We start from the raw sequence: 27,696 nt of genomic DNA, 5'->3' as shown, positions 1-27,696 counted from the left end.
AGAACTGAAAAAGACAGTTCGCAAGCATTCTAATTAATGCTGTTCTGGTAAGTTTAATCAGCTAATGTGCAATCTGTGTATGACTTAATATATGAAATGCTGTTCTGTGATTTTAAAGAAAGAAAATCAGAATGCATTGCCCAGAACTTGGGAATAGAAAATTAATGGAAAATATCTCTGTACCTCAGTTTAATGAAACAACATCTGGAAGATTACTTGTCTAATAAAAAGTATATCAACAAGCCTGATGCATAACAGAAGTAAGAAAAGTATATATTTTCTAAATATTACCATCTGGGAGCTTTATGCAAGAATACTCTTATCGGCTGGATAAATTCTCTGATTCTCTATGAGTGCAGAACACTCTAAGTGGCTTCCCACAGTGGCCTCATTATATAAAGTTCTCTTAGGAGTTATTCTGCTGTGTATTTCTGCTCCATATCCCAGCAAACATTGACCTACTCCATTTATTGTCATCATGGCTAGATTTCAGCTAGCTTAATGAACTGATTGTACTTTTTTCCAAACACAGAAAGCACATTTTGAGCAAGAATAAGTGAAGGCAATAATGACAGTTTGTAACAAAGATTTAGGTTGAATGCCCAGCACTTTAAAACTCAGACTAATTATTTAAGTAAGTAGCATCAGAGGTAAGACGAATTTTCTCCACACCTTCTTCCCTTCACCTTTGCTTCTCCCAAAAATAACCTTAGCTTTAAAATTTTAAAAAAGTTTATCCAGTTAAAATGTTGAACAATTACATCAAAGACTACTAACATCCTGTGAGACAGAGAGATTATATTTTCATATGTCCAAAATAAAGTGAAGTTCCAGATTACTAAAATAGGTAGTGACTAGAAACATGTGACTCAGCTCAAACAGATGATGTGAACAGGTTTTTTAATCATTAATTAAAATCTATAATTTTAATTTCCCCATTCTTGAAATTCCAAGCTTTATTCCATAAGAAAAATTCAACATGAGAGTTAAAAAGAAGTCAAAACGGCTACCGGTTGCAGGCAAAGCTCTACTCGACTTCTATGCTAGAAAACATTTGTCTACAAAAATAGCCCTGGCTCCTAGCAAGAAGCTGAATATAAGTTCACGTTACAGCAACTTTATAACATTGCAAGGCAAAACCTCTCACTGCTTGTGACAAGATGACAGCATGAAATGGTGTACATCTCCAAATGCACAGTCATACAAGCTCACGTACAAGCCAGAAAGAAATAGCCTAAGTTGTCTTCAGCCTCGGCTAGCTGCTGCTGAAATACAGAGTTTTAAAACTGCTGTTGAGCACATAATTTCTAGTTAATTTGTATAAAATATATGCATTTCTTATTTTAAATAAAGGTGTCTCTAATGTCCACCTATGTTTTTGGTGAATGTGCCATTGAATTCTTACCAAGGGGTAAATGCATAAAAAAAGCATTAAAAAAAGGTGTGTGTGTGTGTGTGTGAAATTTAAAAAGCAAAATCATTAAAAACATAGTGGCATTGACTCCCTTCATTAGTAGGGACCCCATCTGGATAGGTAACTCACACACCTGTCTGGATGTGTAATTCAGTTTCATCTATAAAAACAAATGACCCACCTGTAGTCTCCAGACTACAACCTGCAGGCTTTCTGTAACTCTGATGACTTCAGCATGTGCTCTTTAAAATTTGAAGTGCTGTTTATCAAGTTATTTTTGTTTGCTTTCCTGGACTTCCACTCACGACGCCCCTTTCCACTGTGAGGGAGCGTGCTGGGCGGGAGATGCCTGGTTCGTTGAGGGGGCGCAGCGCACCTTGTGTGGGCGGGAACCAGCACCTGCTGCCGGCCGGTCAGAACCGGTTCCGGCCGGCTCTGCAGCCCTGCAAAGCCAGTTGTGAAACCCCACAGCAGGCTCCAAAACGGCATCCTGGCATCGAAGCACGCAGCTCCCTCACGCAGACTACCCCAAATGCCCATGTTGCCCCTCGCCTCCCCAGAGGAATTGGGATGGACCCAATTCCCAGTTGGGAACTGGCAAGTATAGACCTGTGAGACTGGGGAGAGATTTATTAAAAATTTGTCTAGTTTTGCATATTCTTCTTTTCCTCAGTGATTGAAGGTTGCCGTTGGTTGGCAGTAAGTTAAATGAAAGAAAAGTCCCTGGCTTGCGACTGTTTTGCCTAACACATGGAGACAATTTCGTTCATGTCAGTGTAAGACTTCCCTCCCCCTTCAGTGTTCTTTAGACCACGTCCAAAAACCACCCTCAACTAAGAGGCTTCCCCAGCTTACAGCAGGAAACATGATGCCAGGTCACAGTCTGAAAGTGCTGCCAAAGCCCTGGCAGTTTTATTACAGGCACTCCTAGAAATGGTGGGAGACAAAGCGAACCAGGCACTTAACAGAAACCTGGTGCTTTTCCTTGTTACTCAACCCCTCCAGCTGCTGGCATTAGCAAGCATAACTGACAGTACACATAGAAGTATCTGTAGATAAGGGGACTCGTCTGCACGCATTGTTAACTCTATCCTTCTTTATAAAGTCTCCTACATCCTTATTAAAAAGTGAGAAAAAAGATAGGGAAGGAAACATCCACTTGAAACTTTTCTCTAAAGCAACAATGACCACTAAACACTTTAGCATATGCACGTAGCATAAAATTACACACTGAGATATAGTTAATATATTTAAATCCATGTCATTTGCCCTTGCATAATTTGCCCTTGGTATCCGGCATGTTGCAAAGAATCTGGTAGGTCAGATTAAAAACTGAAAATTATGTAGGTAACACAACTGCTAAGGTCAGCTATATCTTACTGACCCACCGAGTATGGGTTATGAAAAGCAGACACCTTTTAAAAAGAAACATTTCGCTACATAGTAGAAAAAGTTGCACTGCCCCACTGCTGCCAAGTTTTATTCATTCACAAATACAGAAAAGATCCAAGATGTCCCCATTCACAGCCTGCTAATATTAATAGAACTGTGGGGGTTTTCCCTTTTTTGTATACATTCCAAAGCCCATTCCCCTCTGTGTTTTTATACCAGCTGAAAACTTCATGGCCAGATGTAGTCAAAAGTTCAACAAGGCTTTAGTCTCTCAGGAATTATTTTTCAGGTAATTTTGACAGATAATTACCATCAAATCAGACTTAAGTTCTCCCTCTCCATTCCCCTTCCCCCCCCCCCCCCCCCCCCCCCCCCCGGAATGTTTGAATTTTACATTTAGCTGAATATTAAAGTCAAAAAGTTTCTTTCTTCTGTCCCCTTTCTTGTCCCCAGGTGAAATATAGTTCATTGTATGCAATGCAGATACAGTACACGTGAATATATTGCAAAGTAACTTGCACATCTATTTACTTCCGTGAAAATAAAAACTATTATTAATTTATATAAAAGCATTAGATATTTCAGAATGCTATTTCTAGCTCAGTGAACTTTTTAGGAGTTGTTAGCAGGAAGTTGTCATCTACCTAATGCAATTTACTTCAAAGCAGAGGAAGTTCAAAAAGAATTGTGATTGCTTTCCAGTTTTTAAATTCATATAATACAAACATCAGTGATGAATGTAATAGTAGATAAAGGAATATTTTAATGTCAAAGAATTAAATAAAAAGGCTAGAAAGAATATCAGCTAAAGGCATGACTACTAGTCACAGGAAAGGATAAAAATTAGCATTATTCATTAAAAAGAGGGGTTTTCCCTTTGTAACACCTAATAACAACAGAAAAATTTTTATATAGAGAATAACATAGCTCACAGTTCTCATGGATCCTTTTAGAAACTTCTAAATTGGATTTAGGCTGGAATCAGATTTTAAAAAAATTAAATAAATAAATTGAAGTTTTCTTAAACTCCAGTCTACCTCAATGAAAAGCTGACATTTCAAAGGTACCCACTACTCAAACTGCTCACTGGCAAGTCACTTATTCCAGAAAGTTTTTCTCAAATGAAATCAAAATTATCAGTATATAGCTACTCGCAGAAAGTACATTTTCTATTCTGTATTTTGCATACACTGTAACTAGAATTTACCAGTTTGCTGACTGGCGCCTTCAATAAAATTAGTTTACAACACAGGCTAATCTGTAACAGAGATTAAATTTATAATCTGTATGAATGGTATTTCATCAGTATTAAAGGACTTTGGAAATGAAATGGTGTACCTTTTATATGGTTCTTTCTTCATTCTGTGACACCTTCCCCCAAGAGGTTTAATATGAAAAAGTTGTCCTTAAAAGTAAAGAATAAATAGTCTCTTCAAGAACTAATTTTGTACACAGACATTGAATTATAATTTCCAGATTTACCCAAATATCTTCAAAATGAAGATTTGAAGAAAACCTCCTCCTAATAAAATGAAGGTAATTTATGTGTAATAGCAATCATGTTTATAACATAGAACTACAGGCACAGAAAGCATAATGGTTAAAGATGGAACACATCGGCAAAAAGACACACTGTAGCAACTCCTTTTTTTAGTAATCTGCCTTAACAGGTATTCTAGCTTAATAAATATACTATCTGTGTCCCTTATGTGTATTCAGCATGCATAAAAGTCATGCAGTCGAACACGTTGACACTTCAGTGGGAGGTCAAATTACTGTTTTGGCACTTTTGTCACACCTGTCATTTCAATTCCACTTTATCAAATTACAGATTGCTAGATAGAGTTGGATTAAGGGGAAAGGATAGACACACACACACGCAGAGGAGCAATTGTCATCACTTCAGTTGTGAAATTCCATAATTGCATGTCAGTGACAGAAAGAACAAGAGAGCAGTAATAGGACTGACATTATGATCATTCAAATACTATGAACCTTTCCAACAAGACTTTGCACTGTGTCAATCTACATGCCAGGAAATGGACTGGATTTCTGAGTATTTCCTCACATTAGAATTGCCAATATTTATTAAGCTGACTAATGCTGTGTGTTAAGTTCTAGGGCAAGTTTCGGCTACCTGTTTTTCCATAACTAGTGCTTTTATGTGGAAAACATAAACTAAGAAAAGGAAAAGAAAAATCCTTTGATTTTAAAAATGTCACTAAAAGTAATATGAATAATAATAAATTATACCTAAACAACTTAGACTACGGGTTTGATTCAACTTAGTTTCTGAGTTTTAGGGTATCTGGAGTGCAATAGATCTTGAATTAAAGTTGTTGTGGCGGAGGCAGACATGGATTTCAAGCAAGTATTCTGGTAATAAGCAAACAACCACTCCCACACCCCCATCTTAGATAATTTTATCCTTTTGTGGAAGTTTTGAAAACTTCCAGCTCAGTACTGAGGAAGACTCAAGAAGCATCATGTAAATCTGACTTACACGAGCTGTCAGCGGAAACCTCTGGCGTATTGTGACAGGTGGATACTATTCCTGGAACAGCTCGTTATTCTCATTTCTGGGTTACTCCCACTTGTTTCTGAATTCTATGGTCAGTTCTCTATATTCTATGTGGTCCTGTCATATGATGGCTAAATAATACTCCTTACTATTTGTACAACAGTTAAAGAGGCAGAAGAAATAGGAATCATTCATTCACTCTAGTAGGCACCAGAAGGCTCATTAACGTTCAAAACTTCCTTAGATACCTCTGAACCTATATCCAAGCACAAATGAGACAATTCCTTACCAATCCATTGGAGTCAGTGATCTTCCCTCATCAAAAAAATTAATTTCTTTTCATGGGAGGAAAAATGTACCTCAAAACTCTACAAAATCATGCAGATTGCACGATGCCTTCACAAGGGAATAAAAGTGACACTTCACTGATAGGAAGCTCCTAAACAGCAGAAAATGGGATTACAATGAAAGGAAACAGTATATAAATATATCCACATCTTAGATGCCAGTAGAGTCAGTCCCTCCATGATGCTTCTTATCAGCTCTTCACTATTTGATACCCTTATTAATTCCCTCCCATGGCAACCTGAAGACGACTGTTAAAGAAATTGGATAAATTTTCTTCCTACTAATTAGACAAATTTTTCACTTAAACTTTCATAGAAAACATTTTCACATGATCATTATAAATTTTAAAAAAATATGCAAGAAGCTATATAATTGGCAAAGCAAAATATATTTGTAATGCTATTTCTTCCTCTCTTCATTTTGTCTCAGACTCACTTTGTAACCTTGCCTGTGTCTCCCCTTCACACTTCTATTTCCCCGCATGTAACTTGAGCAATATAAATGTAAGTACTCTTTCCTCATAGGTGTTTTTAATTTGTTTGTAAAGTACTTTGATATCATCTGACAGAAGGTACAGAAAAAAATAAAATTATAAAATATTTTCCACAGCAGACATAAAAAAAGGAAAGCCATTACTGCCTATACCATATCCCACAGAAGGTAATAGGGAGTTATGAAACATTATGTCACTACAGGGAAATTTTCTAACTTACTGACCTATCATGTTATTGGCCTAATGCATACCATAAAGTCTATTGCTCTCATAAAGCCTCTGCACTCTGAGCTCAAAAGTGGTAAATTTTAAAGTCAAGATGCATCTCAAAAATGTTCTTTCCATAAGCTACTTTCCTTCTCAAGAACCAAAAATGAAGCAAGATATCCTGAGTGACCTTGAGCCACCAAGCTAATAACACTTAGCTGCTAGTTAATGGCGAGCATTATGTTGCCTGCAAGGAATACTGAAGAGAATGTCATTGCACATTACAGCAAAAGTGAATCTATTACTAAAAAGACTAAGCTGAAATAAAACAAAAATGAAGAAGCCAAAGCTGAAGAATAAAACATTCCTAGCATAGTAAAAACCAGCTGAAACAAAGTTACCCAGCAGAGAAAGGTCATTGTAAGTTAACTTTCCATTCCGTTTTAATTGTCTCAGTTTTTCCATTTCAGATGGAAATATAACAAAAGGAGGTGGGGGACTAAGGGGAAGATAACTTCATATCAGAGTTTTGGTTTCACAGCATTGCCATGAATTAATTTGACGATATGACAAACACAATTGCAGAGTGAAACAAAGTGCTCTGTTCAGACCTCAATGACAGAGCAGGATAAGGAGAAATCTTATTTCCAGTTTTGGGTTTTTTTTTGTATTTTTGAAGATTCTTGTTCTATGCAAGTCCCATATAAACATATATTAAAAATACCAGAATTCTTAACATAAAGATGTGAACTGAGATTAAATAAAAGATGAGGAAGATTTATTAAGGGCAGTTTTTTTCAGGTAACGGGAGGTGATGAAGCTGGTGTGAGAGCCACAACAACACAGCTTTACATACTAGCAGTCTTTACATAAGGAAGATCAAGACTGGAGTTTATCAAATGGAAGAAAAGATGGTAAAGGAATCCACATGGTCTCCCTCTTGGCAAAATGGCCAATACCCTTATTAATTCCCTTCAACCACAACCATTTAGTTTGCCTCCAACACACAGTTGTATCAGAAAACATGGGTAGAAGAAAAAAAACCCTAAACTGTAATCATCCTTGCAGAAGCAAAACCTCATGCTGAAAAACATCACAGGCTTTGAAATTATGACTCAAATGCCAAAACATCACACGACTAGCTTCAGAAATCCATGTATTTTTACAAAATCATACTTTGTATGTTTTTGAAAGGTTTCTTTCTGTGAAAATTTAAGGGTCATGTTTCTACATATGTTTCTTTGAAAAACAAAGCTGAGACATTTCCATGATCACATGATCCATTAAACATCAAACATTGTGACGTTCAGAATGAAGGTATGAGATCAACATAAAAAAGGGTTGGGTGCAACAAACAGAGAAGAATACCGATTAGGCAGGGAATGAGTCGTACATACACTTATGGATCCACTGCTGGCAATGGTAAATGCAATTTAGTAATGCACAACAACACAGGCCAGTTACGGCAGACAGTTGATTACTTGTTGCCTACTATTTTCACACCTGAAGGTTTTTATCCTTGCAGAAAATGTAAGTAGAATCTTAAATGAAAAGGTCAGTTAAAGTAACAATAGAAGGAGAGACAGTTCATAGTGATAAAGTGATTAGGATAATTAAATGCTATTTTGTCATTTATAGAATAACAGATTTAAAAATAATAATTACATTATTAAATTTGAGTTTGCCTTCAGGCAATGGTTTAGCCATGGTTTCATAAATTTCTATTTCAGAAGTTAGAGATTAAGAAACTTCATGAAAAAAGATTGCAAGAAAAGGCACCTTGCAGTTTTATGTTTTGTTGTTAACTGGGAAAATTTTCCATTAATTACTAATGATACAGTTCATTAGTAGTATATTTCATTATGGAAGTGCAAAATATTAGACACTAATGATGCATGTCCTAATTGCAGTAGTTTGTCTTGATTTCAACAGAGGCAGAAGAAAAATATTTTTTTACAATGTTTCAGGTTCTATGAATTACATTAAGTTCCTAATTTATGCTTTCAATAAACATGAAACTATGCATTATTATTAACCAAGATTGATGTATCTTTATTTGATGATCACTGCACAGATGACTGGTAATCTATATCCCTGGACTGTAAAGTAAATCCGCCACATAAGATTGGCAGAGGCTTCGGTTTTGGGACCAAACACAGAGGAAAAGATGAAATGTATCTTGTAACAACAATAGGTATTTACTACATTCCTGTTCTTTCAAAATGCTTCAACAAATTAACAAAACGAAGAAGATAAATTTAGGGATTTGCTACACAATTCTTTACGTTAATTGCAGTTTCTGCATTTGAAAGCTAGAGCACCGCCCAAGTCGCAGAAGGCAAAGGCAGAGACTGGGAGAATGAAGAACCACTCACTGTAGGAAAAGTTCAGGTTTGAGACCATTTAAGGAACCTCAAGGTGCACAAGTCCACGGGACCTGATGAGATGCCTCTGCAGGTCCTGATGGCACTGGCAGATGAAGTTGCTAAGCCACTATCCAAATCAGGAGTTGATTGGTGACAGCCAACATGGTTTCACTTAAGGGCAAATTGTGCCTCACAAATCTGGTGGCTGCCTATGATGGGGTTACAGTGTTGGTGGATAAGGTAAGAGCAACTGATGTCATCTACCTGGACTTACGCAAAGCATTTGACACTGTCCCATGTGACATCCTTCTCTAAATTGGAGAGGCATGGATTTGACGGATGGACCACTCAGTGGACAGCAGAGTTATCTTGATTGTCTGAGTCACTGAAGAAAGATAGCTCCTTAGGAAACCACTCAAACTCAGAGCAACCACTGAGGCCAAGAGAAAGTATCAGATATACAACTTCTGTAATTTATACTGAGGTAGAAATCATCCTATCTTAAAACAATGAAAAAAAAACCCAAACCAGTTTACTGGCAACAGGCTGGTACAGCTGTGATAAAAGAAAGGTTGCAATAAAAGGGAAAAGAAATACACCACACACATTAATTAGCCTGCAGTCCAAAGCCTATCAGGCTTTTAACAAATTTTCCCATTATTCCAGGAATGAAAAGAATCTTTTGGTTGTGCAGTTTTAGTAGCTGCTACCCATACCAAAAGTCAGGTCTTGGTGTTTAGAAATAAGGTCCCAAATTGCATTTTATCATACTATAAAACAACATACACTTAAATTTAAACACCTAGATAGTTTCATAAAAGCTAATGCTCAGAACCTGAAGACTAAATCACCTGCATTTCACAGTAATGAGTACCACCTGATGTTAGACAGTTTTAAATTATGTCATGTGCTCGACACTCACAAACTCAGTTACTACTTGACACAGAGGTGCACTACACCGATTCAGTAATCCAGAACTGGATTCTAGCTCCAACTTTTAAAATATCGGTAGAAATATATTTTAAAAAAAAGCTCAGTCTCTTTAGTGAGAAAATACTTTAAAATTAGATATTTATTTTTAACAAATTAAAATTTTTAAACTGACTATGTGAAACCTTTGTTTCTTCATTAGTTTTGACCATGAACACACTCATTCTTTTGATTCAGGTCAAAATGTGTCTGCAAAATGCTTGAGGAAAAAAAAAAAAAAGGAAGGAATTGTACAAGAAATGAGGAGGCATAATTTGTCACTGGTTCATACTTAATGCAGCCTAGAAAAGGAAGCATAAATAGAAAGCAGGAGAATTTGGAAAATACACAAAAAATTAAAACAGAAGATATTAACACAGAAGAAGAGGGTTTATGAAAACTATAAAGTCAGTAACTGTAAAAAGCAGCAAAGGAAGAATGCTTCAGTTTGTTAAAATGCTTTTAAAAACAACAACAAAAACCCCCTAAACCTCCCTGAGAACTGAAAAAGCATTAGGAGTGTAAATAAGAAGGATAATTCCTTAAACTTAATGCACACGAACATAAATGGTTATGTTTCAACTATCAAGACAACACAGCAAAGTTACTGTCCCTATTGACATCAATTTTACAGTCCTTTACTAACATAAAATGTTAAACATATCATTATAGTATTTTTAAGCCCTGTGATAAAGGTGATAAGTTTCTAAATTTCAAAAAATATCTGCTATATTTGCATACTGTCCTTTGTAATCGTCCTAAAATAAGCTAGTTCTATTGTACTGATACACATCAGAGTAAAACATTCAGTGTTGACTTCATTTAAATGCAAGAAATTCAACCTTAGTATAGAGGACTTCAACCATCAGAGAGAGTAGCAACAGCTGCTTGATATCTAAGATATAGCATACTTTCTCTTTTAGTTATATTCACAGTTTAGTATCTTCATTGAATTCTTAATATATTTCTGTATAGCTCAAAATAATTCCCTCACTTCATTCCTGAAAATGCTGAAAATCACCAAAATTCAGTGAACTTTTATCACATATCTCAGCAAAGCAAATGAATTGTGCTTTCCTGCACTAACTTCAACAGCATTTTATATCAGAATTGTATGGCATTGGTTTGTAAAATTTGAGCTATCGTGAACTACTAAAGTGCTTTTGGGATAATGCTGTTTAATAAAACCTCATTTTTATAGCAAAAAGAACTTGACAACTATTTCTGAAAAAAAGGAGGAGCTGCTGAATGCTTACAGGAAGATGCAGTAGCCATAAGAAGTTTAAAAAAAAAAACAACCCAACAACAAAACTTTTTGGAAGTGGAGTAATAGAACATTGGCATTACACATTATAGCACAGTTAAACTAGTGCTAAATTAAACATAAAGACAGACTGTTTCAAAACATAAATTGAGAGTCTGATACTGTTAGGGCTAGAAGGCAGCAGCTTTCTGCATTACTCAATTTAGACTGGAAATTGATAGTACTTCAATTTAAGAATTTCTTCTAAAAATATAACTTTATTAAAGTGTATTCAAACATCCATGCCACAACATACTGTTTAAAAAAAAAAAGCTAACAAGGTGAAGAACACAACTGAAAACATATTTTATACTCCTTCACAGAAAATAGAACTGGAAATAATGTAAGATAAACTTTTTTAAATATCAACCACTTAAAAGGAAAAAAAAATCTGTATCAAAGATATTGCTTATAAAGCAAGAAAAAGCAGTCCTTATCTTGCAATTTTACAAATATTTAACATGGTATGCCAACATTATCATGAAAGACATGACACAATAATTTTTTTAACAACGCAAATGAAGAACGGGACGGGCAATTGTCTTTTAAACTGTCCATAGTTTAATGAAGCCTATAACTCCCATCTGAACAAGCTATTGTTCAAATTTCTAACAGAAGTATTTTCAGTAGAGTAAGACTATTTTGTCCCCATTGAAGTTAAAATACATTAGAAAAGTTGTTTTATAAAGTTTTCTAACAATAGAGACACACAAAACAATTTCACATGGTTTAATTAAAAACAAAAAATCAACCAAGCAAAACCCCTCCCACTTAGAGTTGCCTGACAAATTACATTTAAAAAAGCCACTTACTTTTCTGTCCTCAGTTTCTACACAGGAACTGCACTCTGCTTTAGTATCCTGAAAAGACACAGAGAAGACTGTCACAAAGCGTATTGACCGGGGCTGCGGGAATAACTCAGGATGGACAAAGGCCATCAAAGTCTGAGAAGTCAACCTAATGCACTTTATTGAACTGTTATTTTAGTATAGGTATTATATTTAAATGTACAATGTTACGACCTTAAGTTAGATTTATTAAGCCCTATTACAAGCACAAACAAAGATAGGATTGAAACACTGTAAAAACCAAACCTATTTCAATACATTCTAGCCAGCTCATAAGAGAAAAATATGATCTCTGCTTTCTGTTGGCTTTTTCTACTGGCATCTTGAGGAAAATATAATTGCTTGCTCACTCCTTTTCTTTTTCCCTTTTTTTTTTTTTTTTTTAATTAGTGATGGTAGCTTAAAAAAAATATAAAGGTAAGCTTAAGAGGAAACAACTGCTCAAACTTCTGCCTGTGGTCGGGAGTGCTAACTAGGACTTCATATGTTGAAGATATTTGTGTCTGAATCTCATTGGAACGTGCAAGAATAATCAAACATCTATTTAAGATAAATATGTGTATATGTGTGTGTGTATTGATATACACATATTTTGAACTTATGTTTTCTTCAGGACACTAACAAATAATCTTAAATGACACCCAACACAGGTTCCTTTTATTCCTAAGGTATTTTGACTCTCATAGAACCTTTGCTTTTTTGCCAGTAGTCCTGAAGACATGCAGAGATAATCATTATCACAAAAATTATAGTCTGAAAGGCATTTACTTCTTTATATTATCCCTTTGTACAGCAAGTTGCTATTGGAAACTAAGCCAAATATAGTTCAAGTCATTAAACTGTAGACAAGTGACCTATTATGATGTTTCTTTTGTTTTCAACTTCACTTTTCTAGCGAGGGTATTCTTAGAAGCTAATTTTGCTTACATACTGCAACTTCAGAGATTTCTATTGGGGAAAAAAATGACACACAGATGAGGGACAATTTTTTGTTAAAAGTAACTCCTTCCCCAAACTCTCACTGAAGGTAGAACTACTCTCGTCAGATTTTAGATTACTGGCTAGAGTTACTTGCTACATAAATCCCAAATTGCAAATTTAAGGCTGATAGCTAAGAGCAACTCCCATTAAAAATGAAAATAAATATTAAATAAAGAAGTCATGTTTCTTCAACACTGTGCCTATTCATCTTAAATAAAGGACTGGTATTATTTCAATGCCAAAGACTTCTTACCTAAGCCATATACCCATAAAAGATTAAAAAAAATGAAATCATTCAGTCAAGTAAGATGAATTGAGGTTTCCTGAAAAAAAAAATACTTTCATTCACAGCAAGCTATATTAAAGATGTTTTCAGTATATCAAGCTCTCTGACACTTCTTAAGCAGCATATTTCCAACAACAACCTTTGTTATTCTAGTTTCATATATGAATCAGTACTTCAAATACTCTTTATATTCAAAATACTTTTCATGGGGAGCCAGACTGTAGAATTCTGTGGAATATAACACTCAAAAATTTTCTTTCAACTGTGACTTACTGGCAGCCAGTCTCTCACTCACCACGTCTCTCCTCTCATTTGGTGGATAAGGAAATACTATCTCTGCCTACAGCTTATTTGTATATTTACATGCAGGGGTTTTTGGTGAGTGAGCGGGGAAAAAAGTTCAGCTTTTAAAAAGCTTTCTGCATCAGAGAAATGAATTCAAACTCCACTAACACCAGTGTTCTTTACCTGCTAGCTATGCCCTAAGTCACCTTTTGGAAATAATGGAATGTTCTTTAACATAGTTCGTGGTTAATCAAAAATGAATCACAACTTTTCATATTACCAAGGACAAGGGTGGCTCTATCTCACATACTGACCTAAATTAACCAAATGCAGAATAAAGTAGCTCCTATCAGATTCTAGTCATAGCTATTACAAAACTCTCAGTATGATGAATACACCTTGTTAAAAGACCCAACAGTACTCTGATCCCTCCCACCATCTAGATTTTAGTTTACTATTTCGCCACTGTCATTTCCCATTAAAAGCAAGTTTTAAAAAAACCTAAGCTCATAAGCATTCATTACTCAATGTGAATTATAAAATGCAGTTTTACCTGGATAAAACAAACCCCCTCTTCCTCCTAGCACAGTTTAACTTCCATGGTTGTCTATGACCAGTAAGGCAAAAGGTACAAATTAAGCATGCAGCCCAGCTGGAAACAGTTGAGGCCAACCCAGCTGAGACTCTCAGTGCTGCAATCAGGAATTAAAGAGACAACATGCCTGGAAGTTACCTGATACCAGCCATTAGGAAAAGATCCAGGCTGAAAATCAAATTACATAATTTCTATTCTGTGTTTTATCCCTGAACGTTAGACGATCATTTCAATCTCATAGTGTTTGTTTTCTATCTAAAGATATGGGAAGTGAATCTTCCAAAGTAACCACTGCACCATTAGCAATGAAAACTATACACGCATGTTTTCAATATTACTGGATATTGAAGCCAGCAAGAAAGAATAGTATTGGCTTATCTTTGAAATTATGTAAAGTCAGATTTGGGTAAAGAAATAGCTGTATGTCTTCAAGAATAGAGACCTGAATTCGGACTTCTGCACAAGGAAGAAAAAAAAATTCAGGGTCCACTGTTGTTGCATTGTTTCTGGTATTCCAAAGAGTAATTTTAAAATACTGCATAATAATTTTTGACAAACTTGCTTTATATACATTATCAGGTAACAACCATTTAATATCTAACACCATAGACAAGAGTATTTCATGCTAGGGATGTGCATGCCTATCTTAACCTTAGTTACCCAAGCAAAACAAACCAATTTTTCTGAGACAATTTGTGTTATATTCTTTAAACCAGTGAAATTACTGGCTTAAATATATGTTTAAATATAAATATTTGAGTATACATCATCTACAACCTAGATATACCTCTTATAAAGAAACAATGGTACACAGAAACTAAGCTTTAAAAATTTATCAAAACGATTCATCTGTCAAGCTCAGAGCAAGAAGGGAAGAAATCAGAATGTTCTTCTCTGGGAAACATCTGTGCTACTTCTTGTAAGCACAAAATGACAAAGCGCTGCCATTTTAATATTTGTATTCCAAATTTCTCAATTGTATGAATTGTTTCAGATTAAGAAGTACTATTGCTGTAAAGCACATGTAAAATCCTATCGTCTTGAACATTACATCAGGCACTTACTTAAATGCTGTTAACATCACAAAAAAGAAGTTTAAACCAAGTAAAATCTGTTCCTCCTGAACAATTATTTTTTAAGACAAATTATCTAATGATAGAACACTACATAGGATGTTTCATGGGAAAGATGGAAAGAATAAATTATAGACACACTCTGCCACTAAGGTTCAAAACCCTCTCATCCATTTCAGTTTAAAACCAACATAACTCCCTTTTTTCTCTCTAGGTGTCACTGCAAAACAGCCAATTAAATTGTGTTGTTATAAACATAGTAAGAGCTCTATTTCTTATGTGACAGCACAAAAGAAAAGTGTCTTTTTTGTCTGTTATGTTGGGTAGCAGCAACAAGGAAACAAAGCAAGGTTTTATGCAGAACACCAGGAGCAACACAGGACAGACACAACTTTGAAGAGTTGAACAAAGTGCCATAAGGGACCCTGCCACATATATTTAACAGTAGAATTGCCTTCAGATGGTGAAACTATGCTCATCTCTGTGTTTGCAGGCACACAGTGCTGAAAGGTTGCCTTTAAATGCTCCTACTGAAATTTCACCAGCTTAAAGACCAACTGGTATTAAATTTATGGTTGAGTACTACGGCTTACCAGATAGAAAAGTGAGACCAAGAGGTACAATTCTTTCAGTGCTAGATTGAAGACAATGAACGATTTAGGTAACTCAACAGCAAGATCTACTGCAATCGCATAGTACAGAATACATCAGATACAATCCCCATTTTACTCCTAAGGAGGCTCCCTTTCCTCACCCCAGTTGTGCTCTGTGTGATCATTCACATGTTTCAGGGATTTCAAAGTTTAATACACTAGGCCCTTGGGAAACACACCTACCACCTTCATCTGGTATTAGCATTATACAGATGTTACTAAAAACAAGTAAAAGAAAAGCTCTAGAAAGTAAAAGTAATCATTGGTGATAGCACGACGCTGCATGACATCTTGGCTTTAGAATGCAGTAGAACCTCCATACACTTTATTTTACATTAGCTTCTATAACTCTACATTTAATTTTACTTCTTGAAATGCAAATAGAAATAGTGAAATCAATATCCTCAGGTAGCCATTAGTCATGCCAACATAACTAACACCTGTACATGGCTGCGTACTTTATCATACATTTTTCTGTTTGTTATCTCCCAGCTATCCAAAACCTATTTTCTCTACTTCCCTACCACTGTAACACAGAATACCAGAAACAAAACAAAATAAACATGCCCACCCCCACCCCAAAATAAGCAAACTGTACAGGCTGAGAAGCTTTAGAAAAGTTATTTGCATTTCTAACACCTTTTTTTTTTTCATGTGAAAATAAAGAAATATAAAAGGCAAACAGAATTCATATGTACATATACTACTCTCATGGCCTGTACCAGAAGGAGGCAAGATGAGACTCTGGAAGTTATTAAAGTATTCCAATTGCTTTTGTCTGTAATATCAAGAATGGTCAGTAGGTGGAAGCAAACAACCTTGTAAAATCTTGTTCAACTTCCCTATGAAAGATTAATCTATTGCACCGACCAGGTTGGTCGGGTATTTTACACGTATCCTTGGCATCTCAACAAGTGCTAACACAAATTATGTCTTTTCTTCACAAAAAAAATGGTTTCCTATTACATAAAAAGGCTGTAGGTTTAGAAATAAAAGGGTGGGGTGTGGAGTATTTCAGGTTTAAAATTTTTAAAAGTGAAATGGATTCATTTTAATGACTAAAGCATATATAAAGGTAACCTAATGTTAAACAAAACAAGAATACATATATTTAAGATTTAAAAGCACACAGTCAAATGCTATTTTTCTGGATTTTTTCAAGTGCTTAAATACATCAAAGACCTGAATTATTGAGGAAAATATTTAATCTTTTTTCACTATCCATTAGCCATTATATTTCATTATCACTGCTGACAAACAGGCTGCCAGCAGAAGAATTCATTTGAATTTCATATTAGTTCTATTTTATCCATCCCAGAGAACAAATTAACCACACAGTAATACTTACTGAAGAAGAAAATAAATGAAAAAGGAAACCTTAGAATGTGACATTCAAGTCTTTACTAAGTTTGTCACCAGCAACTGAAAGACCCATGCAGGAGCCTCATCACAGTAAGTTAAGAAACCAATTCCAGGATTTTAGTGGCTTCAACACTTGCAATGTCAAAGATGTAAGAAAAGAGCTTTATTTACCAAAGCAATAGCTTCATCTCTAGTTAGGTAGTTACTAAATCTCTATTTACTAACATTTCTGAACCAACAGAGGTTTGTGTCTACAAGGTATGAGCACAAACCAGGTGAAGACTGGGTCATCTGCATCTTTTTCTGTTGCGTCAGGGCTGTCTGTCTAGAGTCAAAAAGGAAATCCATCTGATCAGGGATTTAAAATCAAGTTTCTCAAGACTTTGGGGAGCTTACTCATCTTTTTTCTAGCTAAAAGTAGACAGACTTTAAGAGAAAGGTTTACAAGACTCTTAGAAACTGAACTGACAGATTTTATAATAAAAAATTACTGCTTGTAAAAATACTGCTGTATTTTTAATGTAGATTTGAAGGGACTCTTGTGTGTGGCCTCCCACACATCCACCCACCATCCGGCTGTGTAAGTGGATACCCAATCTCTTCTTTCTTCTGATTCTAGTGTTTTGCTTATGTTCATTTACAATTTTCAAGGCTATCAAGAGCTGAAAACTTCTTTTCAAAAAGAAAGCTTGACTTTTTTCATTAATAAAGAAGTGTTTGAGGGAACAGGTACTGCGTGCTGATAAAGCTTTATGGACTGGAGTATATGAAACCTTCCCACTTCTTTTCCTCTTCATTCTCTCACCTTTATGATTTACTTGTCCTTTTCTTAAAAACATTCTAAATACTTAGAGATGCAAAGACAGAACAGAAAGCAAGCCTCTGTGTGCCTCATAACTCATCTAATTTCTGCAAGCTTTGTTTTCCTTAGTCCAATGATGCAAAACTACCTGAGTGTAAATCTTCTGCCTATGTCCTTAGGTCATCACAACTGCATAAAACCACATGAGAAATATGTAGCATTTTCAGAAAAGTGGCACATAATTTTAAGACATTAATCTATCATGTAGAAGTATCTAGCTATATCTATAGGAATTTGCTGTTGAAGCCTAGAAAAATAACAGGTTAAGACTTAATTTGGGGGCTAGTAAATATTTAATTTTCAAAGATAGCAATACAAATCTACATTAGATAAAGTTATCAGTTTGAATAGCATGAAAATATTTAAGTTTCCTACATATAACATCATTTTGATATACAGGTCAACTATGAAACTCCTTTTTTATGACTCTGGTTTTTCGAGGCTGAAGGTTGCCATGCTGAATACAAAGAGTAACACAGTTGCATCTGAATCCATCTTCAGTTTCAGTTTCGAAGTGAGAAAATACACACAATTTCCATTTTCTACTTTGTATGCAATCTTCTAATGAATCCTTTGAAATATATTATACCTCATTTTTAACTACTTTGGAAAAAAAGTGTCACTTCAGGAGCAAAGTGAAGTTAACAGCCATCACAAGATTTTTCAAAACTCTAAATTTTAACAGTTTTAAACTGTTAAAAATGAATTTTTAAAGTGTCAATGTTATTTACTTAACAATATCCCCTTAGGCATCAAGTAGATCAACAGCCACACAAATGTTACTGTATTTTAAGTCACTGAAATCTAGGTGATCAATATATGTTCCTGACAAATCCAGAACAGGAGTTGTCAATAAAACTGCCAGTGTGGTTTGAACACAGACTACACTCTAGGTAAGCTGGGTAAGATGACAACTGGCAATAAATACCCAACGCGCAGATGCAACTTTTATAGAAAACAATCTAATTTTACAGTTTATGTTTTCAAATTAACATTAGCATAAGGGGACAACTGGATTCCTGGAGAAATTAATCTTTTTTAGCCTGGTTTCCTAACGGAAACAAGCATATACAATTATCTTGTACCTCAAGTACCTCAACACCTTACATTTAGTAAGTTTGGCCACATTTGACAGGGAAACAGAAGCCCCAAGTGTTATTATGTTCCTGTATTTTTCATAAATTAGCGGCTGAGTAAAAGGAAAAGACCAAACAGTACTTGCAAAACCAGCCACTACATCAGTTGTTAAAAAACCTCAAAGAGAGCTGAGGATGCTGAGATGGGGAGGACTCGTTATGTAAAGGCAGTAAGTCGCTGCTGGGAAGGAGCTCGTGTTTTTCGAGTGGTGACTGTGAGGACAAAAGGGTACAAATCTGTAATAAAACTATTCCAGTTAAGTCCACCGTTCACAAAAATAACTTACAAGACTGAAGAGGATTTTTGTGGAAGTTTTGAACAGAATTCATCATTTTAGAGCTATGTATTGATAGAAGTAAATATAATTTTTAACTGAGCAAATTTTCAGGCTTACAGAGTGACAGGAAAGAAATTTCTTAATGAAAGAAGGTGTACGATGATGGCAGTGCTAAGAAAGTAGGTGCCCATGAAAAGTAAGGCTCTGTGGAAAAGGTTGTAGTTTTTAGTTTGATATTACACTAAAGTTTTGATTCCGTCACAAAAGGATGAGTTTTATGCTTTTAATATGTATTCATAAAATATGTCTATTTCCAAGCAGTAAAAACAATTACATTCATAAAAAACTTGTTATGTATTCACTATGCTTTTTTGAGCAAAAAAAGCAAAACAACACTTCATATTGTAATCAAGACTTCACTGCATAAACAATTGCCTTGTATCTGAGCATTTAAAAAAAAATAATCCAGATTAAATATAGGTAAGAAGTTTCTCCTCCTCTTAAATCAGTGTGCTAGTTTTGGCTAGGATGAAGTTAGTTTTCGTCCTTGGTACGATGCTGTGATTTGGATTTGTGACCAAAACAGGCACGTTCCATTCCCTGCCAAGCAGTGCTTACGCAGCCTCAAGGCCGTTTCTGGGTCTCGGGCTGCCCCAGCAGCCAGTGGGCTGGGGGTGCACAAGAAGCTGGGAGGGGGCAGAGCCGGGACAGCTGACCCCCACTGACCAAAGGGACATTCCAGACCATCTGGGGTTGTGCTCAGCAATAAACGCCGGGGGAAAGAGAGAGGAAGGGGGACCTTCAGAGTGATGGTGTTTGTCTTCCCAAATAGCCCCTACGTGCAACGAAGCCCTGCTTTCTGGGAAACGCTGAAACACCTGCCTGCCGATGGGAAGCGGGGAATGAATTCCTTATGTTGCTTTGCTTGCCCGTGCAGCTTTTGCTTTACCTATGTCATGGTTTAGCCCTGGATGGCAACTAAGCACCATGCAGCCGCTTGCTCACTCCCCCACAGTGGGACAGGGGAGAGAATCAGAAGAGAGAGACAACTCTTGGGTTGAGATAAAAACAGTTTAATAGGACAAACACAAAAAGGAAAAAAAAAACCCAAACAAAACAAAAAAAAAAAAAAAACCAAAAAACAAACAAGTGATGAACAGCACAATTTCTTATCACCTGAAGTCGATGCTACGCAGCTGCCCAGCTTCCCAACCCCCGCACACAAGCAGAACAAGACAAGGAATCCATTCCCCACTTCCCACCGGCAGGCAGGTGTTCAGCCATCTCCAGGAAAACAGGGCTCCATCACATGGAACAGTTACTTGGGAAGACAAACGCCATCACTCTGAATGCTGCTGTGCCAGGCCCCCAGCTGACCAGTTAGAAAACGGGACATGACGTCATACGGTATGGAACATCTCTTTGGCCAGTTGGGGTCAGCTGTCCTGGCTGCGTCCCCTCCCAGCTCCTTGGGTGCCTCCCGCCTTCTCCTTAGCAGGGCAATATGAGAAGCTGAGAAGTCCTTGACTGCTTGGCAACAACTGAAAACATCAATGTGTTATCAACAGTGTTCTCATCCTAAATCCAAAACACAGCACTACACCAGCTGTCAGAAAGAAAATCAACTCTGTCCCTGCCGAAACCAGAACAACCTATTAAACTGTCTTTATGTCAACACACAAGTATTCCCACTTCTACCCTTCCGACTCTCTCCCCAATCCCACTGCAGAGGGGAGTGAGTGAGTGGCTGGGTGGTGCACAGCTGCCTACGGGGGTTAACCCACAACAATCAGAAATTTATTATTTTTCAGCTTCTACATATTCACAAGTGTGACAGGTAGGTTACAAATTATTTGGTGCTTCATAGACGGAAACTTTATTTCAACTTTCTGGCATACCTCTGCGTCATTACACTAATAAGAATGTGGTCACAAAGGCATGAGCGAAAACTGTATGCAAAGGACTATTCTTATCATGAGCAAATTAAAAAGAAGCTTCTTTCTTATCAACCAATAGTCAGACTTTTCTGTTATTGTTGGCAAGGAGAAAGTAACTGAGATGTGATCTATTTTCCTCCTCCTATTCCCAGTGTAGGGTATACAAGACCAGTTTCCTCTGAAATATCTGCCAAGCTATACTGTAATGAAGACATCAGAACCCATTTCTTTTACAAATCTTTTTAGGAATCTCATAGTTTAAAAGATACTGGTCAAATAAGAGCTCTCAATAACAGCCATTCACATTGCATGTACAAAGAAGCCAAAACAGCCTGTAAGTGAAGCCTGCAAAGGAAAACAAGCAGAGAGAAATGTCAGCGGCACGGATGTGTTACTGCTCAGAAGTGATCAGCACCCAATATCCCCAGTTCATGCTCTCCTCCTGAATGAGTGTGCAGGAATTTAGAATGTTTACTTTTCATGTAAGTGTCTCAGTACTAACATACATGTACTTTTTGAGTAAGTATACAGACGATGTATTGTCCCTCCTACTTTTTCTTGGCTATTTTTCTCCCAAACAGATGCTTCGGCCTATATCAGCACTAAAGTGCCAAGAACAGGTTCACTGAGAACAAATGTCCCTGGCATCTTTTTTGCTGAAGGATGACGCTGTTTCAGTACTGCTCAAGAGACACACCACACAGTAGCAAAAGAAACGAAAACCAACCAACCAACCGAAAAACCCGCACGGCCCCTTCACCCCCCAAAAGCCCTCTCTTCAATTGTCACCACAGATTTTGTGGTTTTGTGTATGGATTAATGTGCACTGAGGAACTAACCTTCTTTGTAAACAAGAAGTATTGATTACTTGGTTGTAATAAATACTTCTTGATGTCTAATAATTCAATGTTTGTTTGGGTTTTTTTAATTGGAGTGCAGATAATCTCTCTGTGTAATACTGTATAGTATGCGAAGATATACAGTATACAACTGAAACACAATAGCTACTGTATTTGTTTCAAAACTGATTTCACTGTACATACAGACTGGCAATTCTCCCCCGAGATGCACATGAAAGATGAATGCATAAAATGAGCTAGGGCATTCGGAAAAGAGAGGTGCCAAAATAATCTCAAGGCAAGAGGTCAGTGTGACAAGTTAATTTATAAATGGATTTGGATCCATCAAATTTAAGAAAATCAGTTTCTTCCTCCTTTTCTTAAACTAGTAGAGAAATGAAAGGAACAACCTAGCCATCTAAATGCAATTTTTCTAAGGTTATTATCTTTATTAGTCTCATAATCTGCAATTTCTCACTCACTAGACAGGTTAAGTCATCTATTCAACAGAGAAAATCCAGTAGGAACGAAGCATCAAGCACCATACTATGAATTTTAGGAGCTGTACAGGAATTAAACCTCAAATGAATATCGATAGCTCTCCTTTTCTCTCACATCTAAACACAAAGCTTTTCTACTTAAATACACTAACCATGAGCTGAGCCTTCAGTTTGAGCCTGCAGGCTCTCTACCATGGTGGATAAGAAGTTCAGCTATGTTAAAACCTGGTCTCGCATAGGAGCGCCTCTACTGTCTCTAGGGCACGGATGGCTGGCACCGTGCTTTGACTGAACTGAATCAGAGCCCTCGGAATGGAGTAATAAAGAAGTGAGGCAGTCAGAAAGTAGTCTGTGGCAATAACTTAGGGAAGGTGTATAGTATCTTGTGTGTAAACTATGCTTTGTATACATGACACATGTATATACATCAGTACTGTTCCACCTCAGAACTCTGTGTATGAGGCCTGAAGTACGGTAACTAGGTTCTAAAAACCAGCCGCTGACATACACTCTGACCGAGAAGCTGTTTTCAGGCCATTTAATAACCATGAGATTTTTATCTTATACACTCATCCATTCTGTTTTCGAAACGCCTCATACTTTTGGCCTCTGAAATATCCCATTGCAATTCCACAGTTTAATTACATATTATACAGAAATACCCACCCTTTTGTTTGGTTTTAATTGGCTAATCAAATTTTGGTTGGATGTCAACGGTTCTTTTCACCAGTGAAAAACTGAATAATTACATCAGTGCTTAAAAGTAAAACAGAGACAGTAGATCAGTTTCAAGAGCTAAAAAACTGATTCCATCAAAATCAATTTTTGATGGAGCACAAACAGCACTGCTCCTGAACTCAGAACATTTCCTTGAACAATTACTTTCAACCCATGGTAAGTATAACTGCACATATTTCCCATAAACTAAAAAGTTGTTAGAATTACATTCTAGCAGAAAAATATATTTCTCCCTCTTTTTGTATAAACCAGGTTAATACACTTTTATTTGATCTGGTAAATTTTTTAAATTGCTTTTTGGCAAGATCAATTTAAAATTTATGATCCTAATAAACTGAAACTTTGAACACAAATTCTGCACCTTAGACAAAAACATCCACAACTTCTCTAGGGTACTTTCATTTTAGTGGCTTCTGCTAATCAATCCTACTATAATTTAACCCAAGATGGGTATACAGAACATAGGCTGACAGGTGATATATGCTTCCTATTTTGCTGTTCATATAACCATTAACAATAACTACAATACAGCACATGAATGATAAGGACCAGATACTCATTGAACTGTAAAATCCAATACTCTTTATCAAGTCAAGGGGGAGTGAGGGGTGGGGGAATCTATTAAAAAATTTGTGCCTCAACTAATAGTACCATATATAGTATGTCAACTTGGAAAACAATGTGCCCATAAGGTGTTTCTTTCTTCTTTATCAGTGCAAGCATCTTACAAGGGCTAGCTCTAACTGTAATTATTTATTAAAATGAGGGTAAAGAATCAGTTTTAATCTAAATAGGCTGAAACTTTTCTATCTAATAAATAGTGCTCTGTAAATAAATGGAAAACAATATTTACAACCTGAATCAGAGAAAGTGTTCCTTTCATTGGTTTCCTGCCTATTAACCAGCTTCTGATTTTATTTATACAAGGCTATCCAGTTACCAACAAACTCTCATAACAGCTGCACACTCATAAAGCATTTCTCTTTGCTTATAAGGCAAATTTCAGGGCTGAAATCTTAACTGTAACTTAAATGATAATCAAAGTTCCAAATCAAATTGTATCATCAATATATTCAAACAAGAGAGATCCCATATGCCGTGGTTTAGCCCTGGCTGGCAACTAAGCACCACGCAGCCGCTCGCTCACTCCCACTCCCCCAACGGGATGGGGGAGAGAATTGAAAGAGTGAAAGTGAGAGAACTCTTGGGTTGAGATAAAAACAGTTTAATAGGACAAACACAAAAAGGATGATGATGATAATAATAATAACAAAAATACAAGCCAAATGATGAACAGCATAATTTTTTATCACCTGAAGTCGACGCTACACAAGAGCCCCAGCTGCCCAGCCTGCCAGCCCACATGCACAAGCAAAACAAGACAAGGAATCCATTCCCCACTTCCCACCGGCAGGCAGGTGTTCAGCCATCTCCAGGAAAACAGGGCTCCATCACATGGAACAGTTACTTGGGAAGACAAACGCCATCACTCTGAATGCTGCTGTGCCAGGCCCCCAGCTGACCAGTTAGAAAACGGGACATGACGTCATACGGTATGGAACATCTCTTTGGCCAGTTGGGGTCAGCTGTCCTGGCTGCGTCCCCTCCCAGCTCCTTGGGTGCCTCCCGCCTTCTCCTTAGCAGGGCAGTATGAGAAGCTGAGAAGTCCTTGACTGCTTGGCAACAACTGAAAACATCAATGTGTTATCAACAGTGTTCTCATCCTAAATCCAAAACACAGCACTACACCAGCTGTCAGAAAGAAAATCAACTCTGTCCCTGCCGAAACCAGACCACCACAGTACTGCTGAGTTGTTTTAACTTTATCAAACTGATCGCTGTAATGGACTGATGTACTTTAATGGGCTGACCCAAACCACAAGGTATTAACGTGAATGCATTTCATACACTTAGGAGATTAAGGACTAGATTCTTTGTTGGAATAAGACCAAATGCTTAAATTCTCTCATCAAATGTAAAGAACAGTATTTTTAAAATATATTTTAACCCAGTATTATAAAACAGAGAGTGATATTTCAACAACAAATTCAGTAACATCAGCACTAAGCCCCCTAGGTCTCATTTGCTATAGCTATGCTTTTACCAAGTAAAAACAGGACTAGAAGAATACCAATATATCCTCTGGAAGAAAATTATTATCTATATTTTTCTAAAACAGAAAGAAAAATATTATTATGTCTTGTCATAGTTGAACACAAACAAAAGAATTATAGTAATATCTTCCACAAAAATAGAGCTGATGTTCTTTAAAAAATGCATGCTTAAACACAAACATAATTAACTGCTTTCTAACACTCGCTAAAGACTGAAAGGATCCTAAATTGGCGTTAAGTGGTTAGAACAAAATATTTTTTTATCAAAATAGAGAATATTAAATGCATTTATAAGATAATTTGTTAGAAATTCTGATTTTTAGAAGAATTAGTATAAAATTAGGAAGACACACCTTTTTTTTGGTCACTGCTTTTATATAGTCTTACTTTCAGTTTTTTGTTTAAACATATGACAGTTTTGTATATAAAGGTTGTCCTTAAAAACATTTGAGTCACACAAACTCTCTCCTGCATGATCTATTGTCTCATGAAAGAAGTGTTATAAATCCTAAAGTAAAAATAATGTAATTATTAAAGCAAAGCAGAAAGTTGTTAGGATGACCAATGTTAACTAAAGGAATCCTGATAAAGACAGTTATTTCCCTTTGGAATTCCCAGAATGTCACAGAATTGCAGTCATAACTGGTATATGTTTTAAAAGATACTTAGTAAAACCGATCGACAATGAAGAATTTTCAAGGAAAATAATCTAAGATCTGCAACCAGTTTGTTTCCTTGTTTCTGTAGTTTAAATGCCCATCAACTATAAAGTATTTCTTTTTGCTGCTTCTGTATTTTCGACTGCTTAAACTGATTAAATATGCAATTTCATCATTGTTTTTAATATATTCAAAATAACATCTAAAACTGTGGCTATTTTTATAATACAAATACTGAAAATCATCATCATTTACACTGTAAATGCTTTTACTGAGCCTAAAGATTATTAATGATGCAGCCAGAGAAATACATTCTATAAAATTATGTGATGATAATCAAATGATAATATTCAGTAAATTATACCAGATATTTTCCAAGTACTAACAGTTTTTTCACTACATCAGGCTGGAAAAATCCATTTCTTAACATGGTACAGCAAAAGCCAACAGTAAGTTGATGTTCAAGAGATGGAAATAAGATTCTGAAAAGCAGATCCAGTACAAGGTTTTCTACTGAATACCAGATGAACGCTGAGATTCCATATCAGAGGAGCTACTCCACAAAATATTGTCTGTACTGTCGAATTCAGAATGCTAACTTTTAAAATTTAATGAATGAATAAAGGTTCAAAAGATCAAGTCAGCCCATATCAAAATTATCAAAGACTCTAAAGGACTATAATCAAACAACAGACGAAGCATACGTGATCTCCTCCTTTTGTCCTCAGACCTCCTGCAATGCTGAAAAAAACGAAACAACAACAAAAAAGCACTTGCAAAATTAGCTACCCAAATGTGCATGTCTTTTGAAGGCTTCAGTTAACTACACTTTACATAATTCCCATCTGGTATCCTCAAAAGCAAAAATAACAGTATTCTCAGTTGTCACTCACGGCAACTACTTTATCAGCAACTGTCTGCTACTTTTAAAGAATTTCAAAGCGCAAAGGGAACTCCACAGAAAAAGAAAAGTACAGAGGGAGCTTTTGATCAGCAAGTTGATTTCTTCATATGTGAAGCTACTAAAGATCATGAAACATTTTTTCAGAGTCTAAATTTGATGAGAAAATTATCATGGATAATTCGTGTATAATTCTGTAACTACAGAAAAACTTATTCTAATACATGTAATATCTAAAAGCAATATTTAAATCACAGCACAGGGTAGGAGGCGGCAGTAATGACAGTAAGAGTGATAACAGCTACCTGTATTTCGACAGATGCAGAAACTCTACTATGCTGCATATGGAGCACACAGGATATATGACTGTGAGCCAAAAGCACAGACGGAGAATGCCACCAGAACAGAACGAGGAGGATAGAAAGCTGAGGTTTCTGTAGCCCAGCATCTAGAAACACCTTTCCCAGTCTAACTTCTCATTGCTCCAAGTTCATAAAGTACCTTCCATACAAGTGAATTTGTAGAGGAGACCCTCAAAATTTGAGTCATTCACAGGATTTCTGACAGCTGAGAAAAAGCCCCCAAAACTGCATTTGCGCTTTTGATACACACAAATAAATAAATTTTAAAAAATAC

General features: G+C 36.2%; 1 protein-coding gene across 31 annotated transcripts in view; it reads right to left on the bottom strand.

Annotated features, from left to right (window-relative positions):
* RBFOX1 (RNA binding fox-1 homolog 1) overlaps positions 1-27,696 on the bottom strand; it is a 906,682-nt gene that overhangs the window by 587,060 nt on the left and 291,926 nt on the right. For 29 of the 31 annotated variants that reach the window (XM_075767625.1, XM_075767578.1, XM_075767602.1 and 26 more), the window contains one exon: positions 11,826-11,873. Coding sequence is in view for 26 of the 31 variants with exons in the window: in XM_075767578.1 (XP_075623693.1) it covers positions 11,826-11,873 (48 nt within the window). In the remaining 5 variants the exon portion in view is untranslated. Of the gene's footprint in view, positions 1-11,806; positions 11,874-27,696 lie in introns of all 31 variants that reach the window. The other 2 variants (XM_075767581.1, XM_075767588.1) reach the window with 1 other exon arrangement.

Source organism: Balearica regulorum, chromosome 15 (assembly GCF_011004875.1).
Source record: "Balearica regulorum gibbericeps isolate bBalReg1 chromosome 15, bBalReg1.pri, whole genome shotgun sequence".
In the NCBI taxonomy this organism is placed as follows: domain Eukaryota; kingdom Metazoa; phylum Chordata; class Aves; order Gruiformes; family Gruidae; genus Balearica; species Balearica regulorum.
This window is presented reverse-complemented; position numbering and strand designations above follow the sequence as displayed.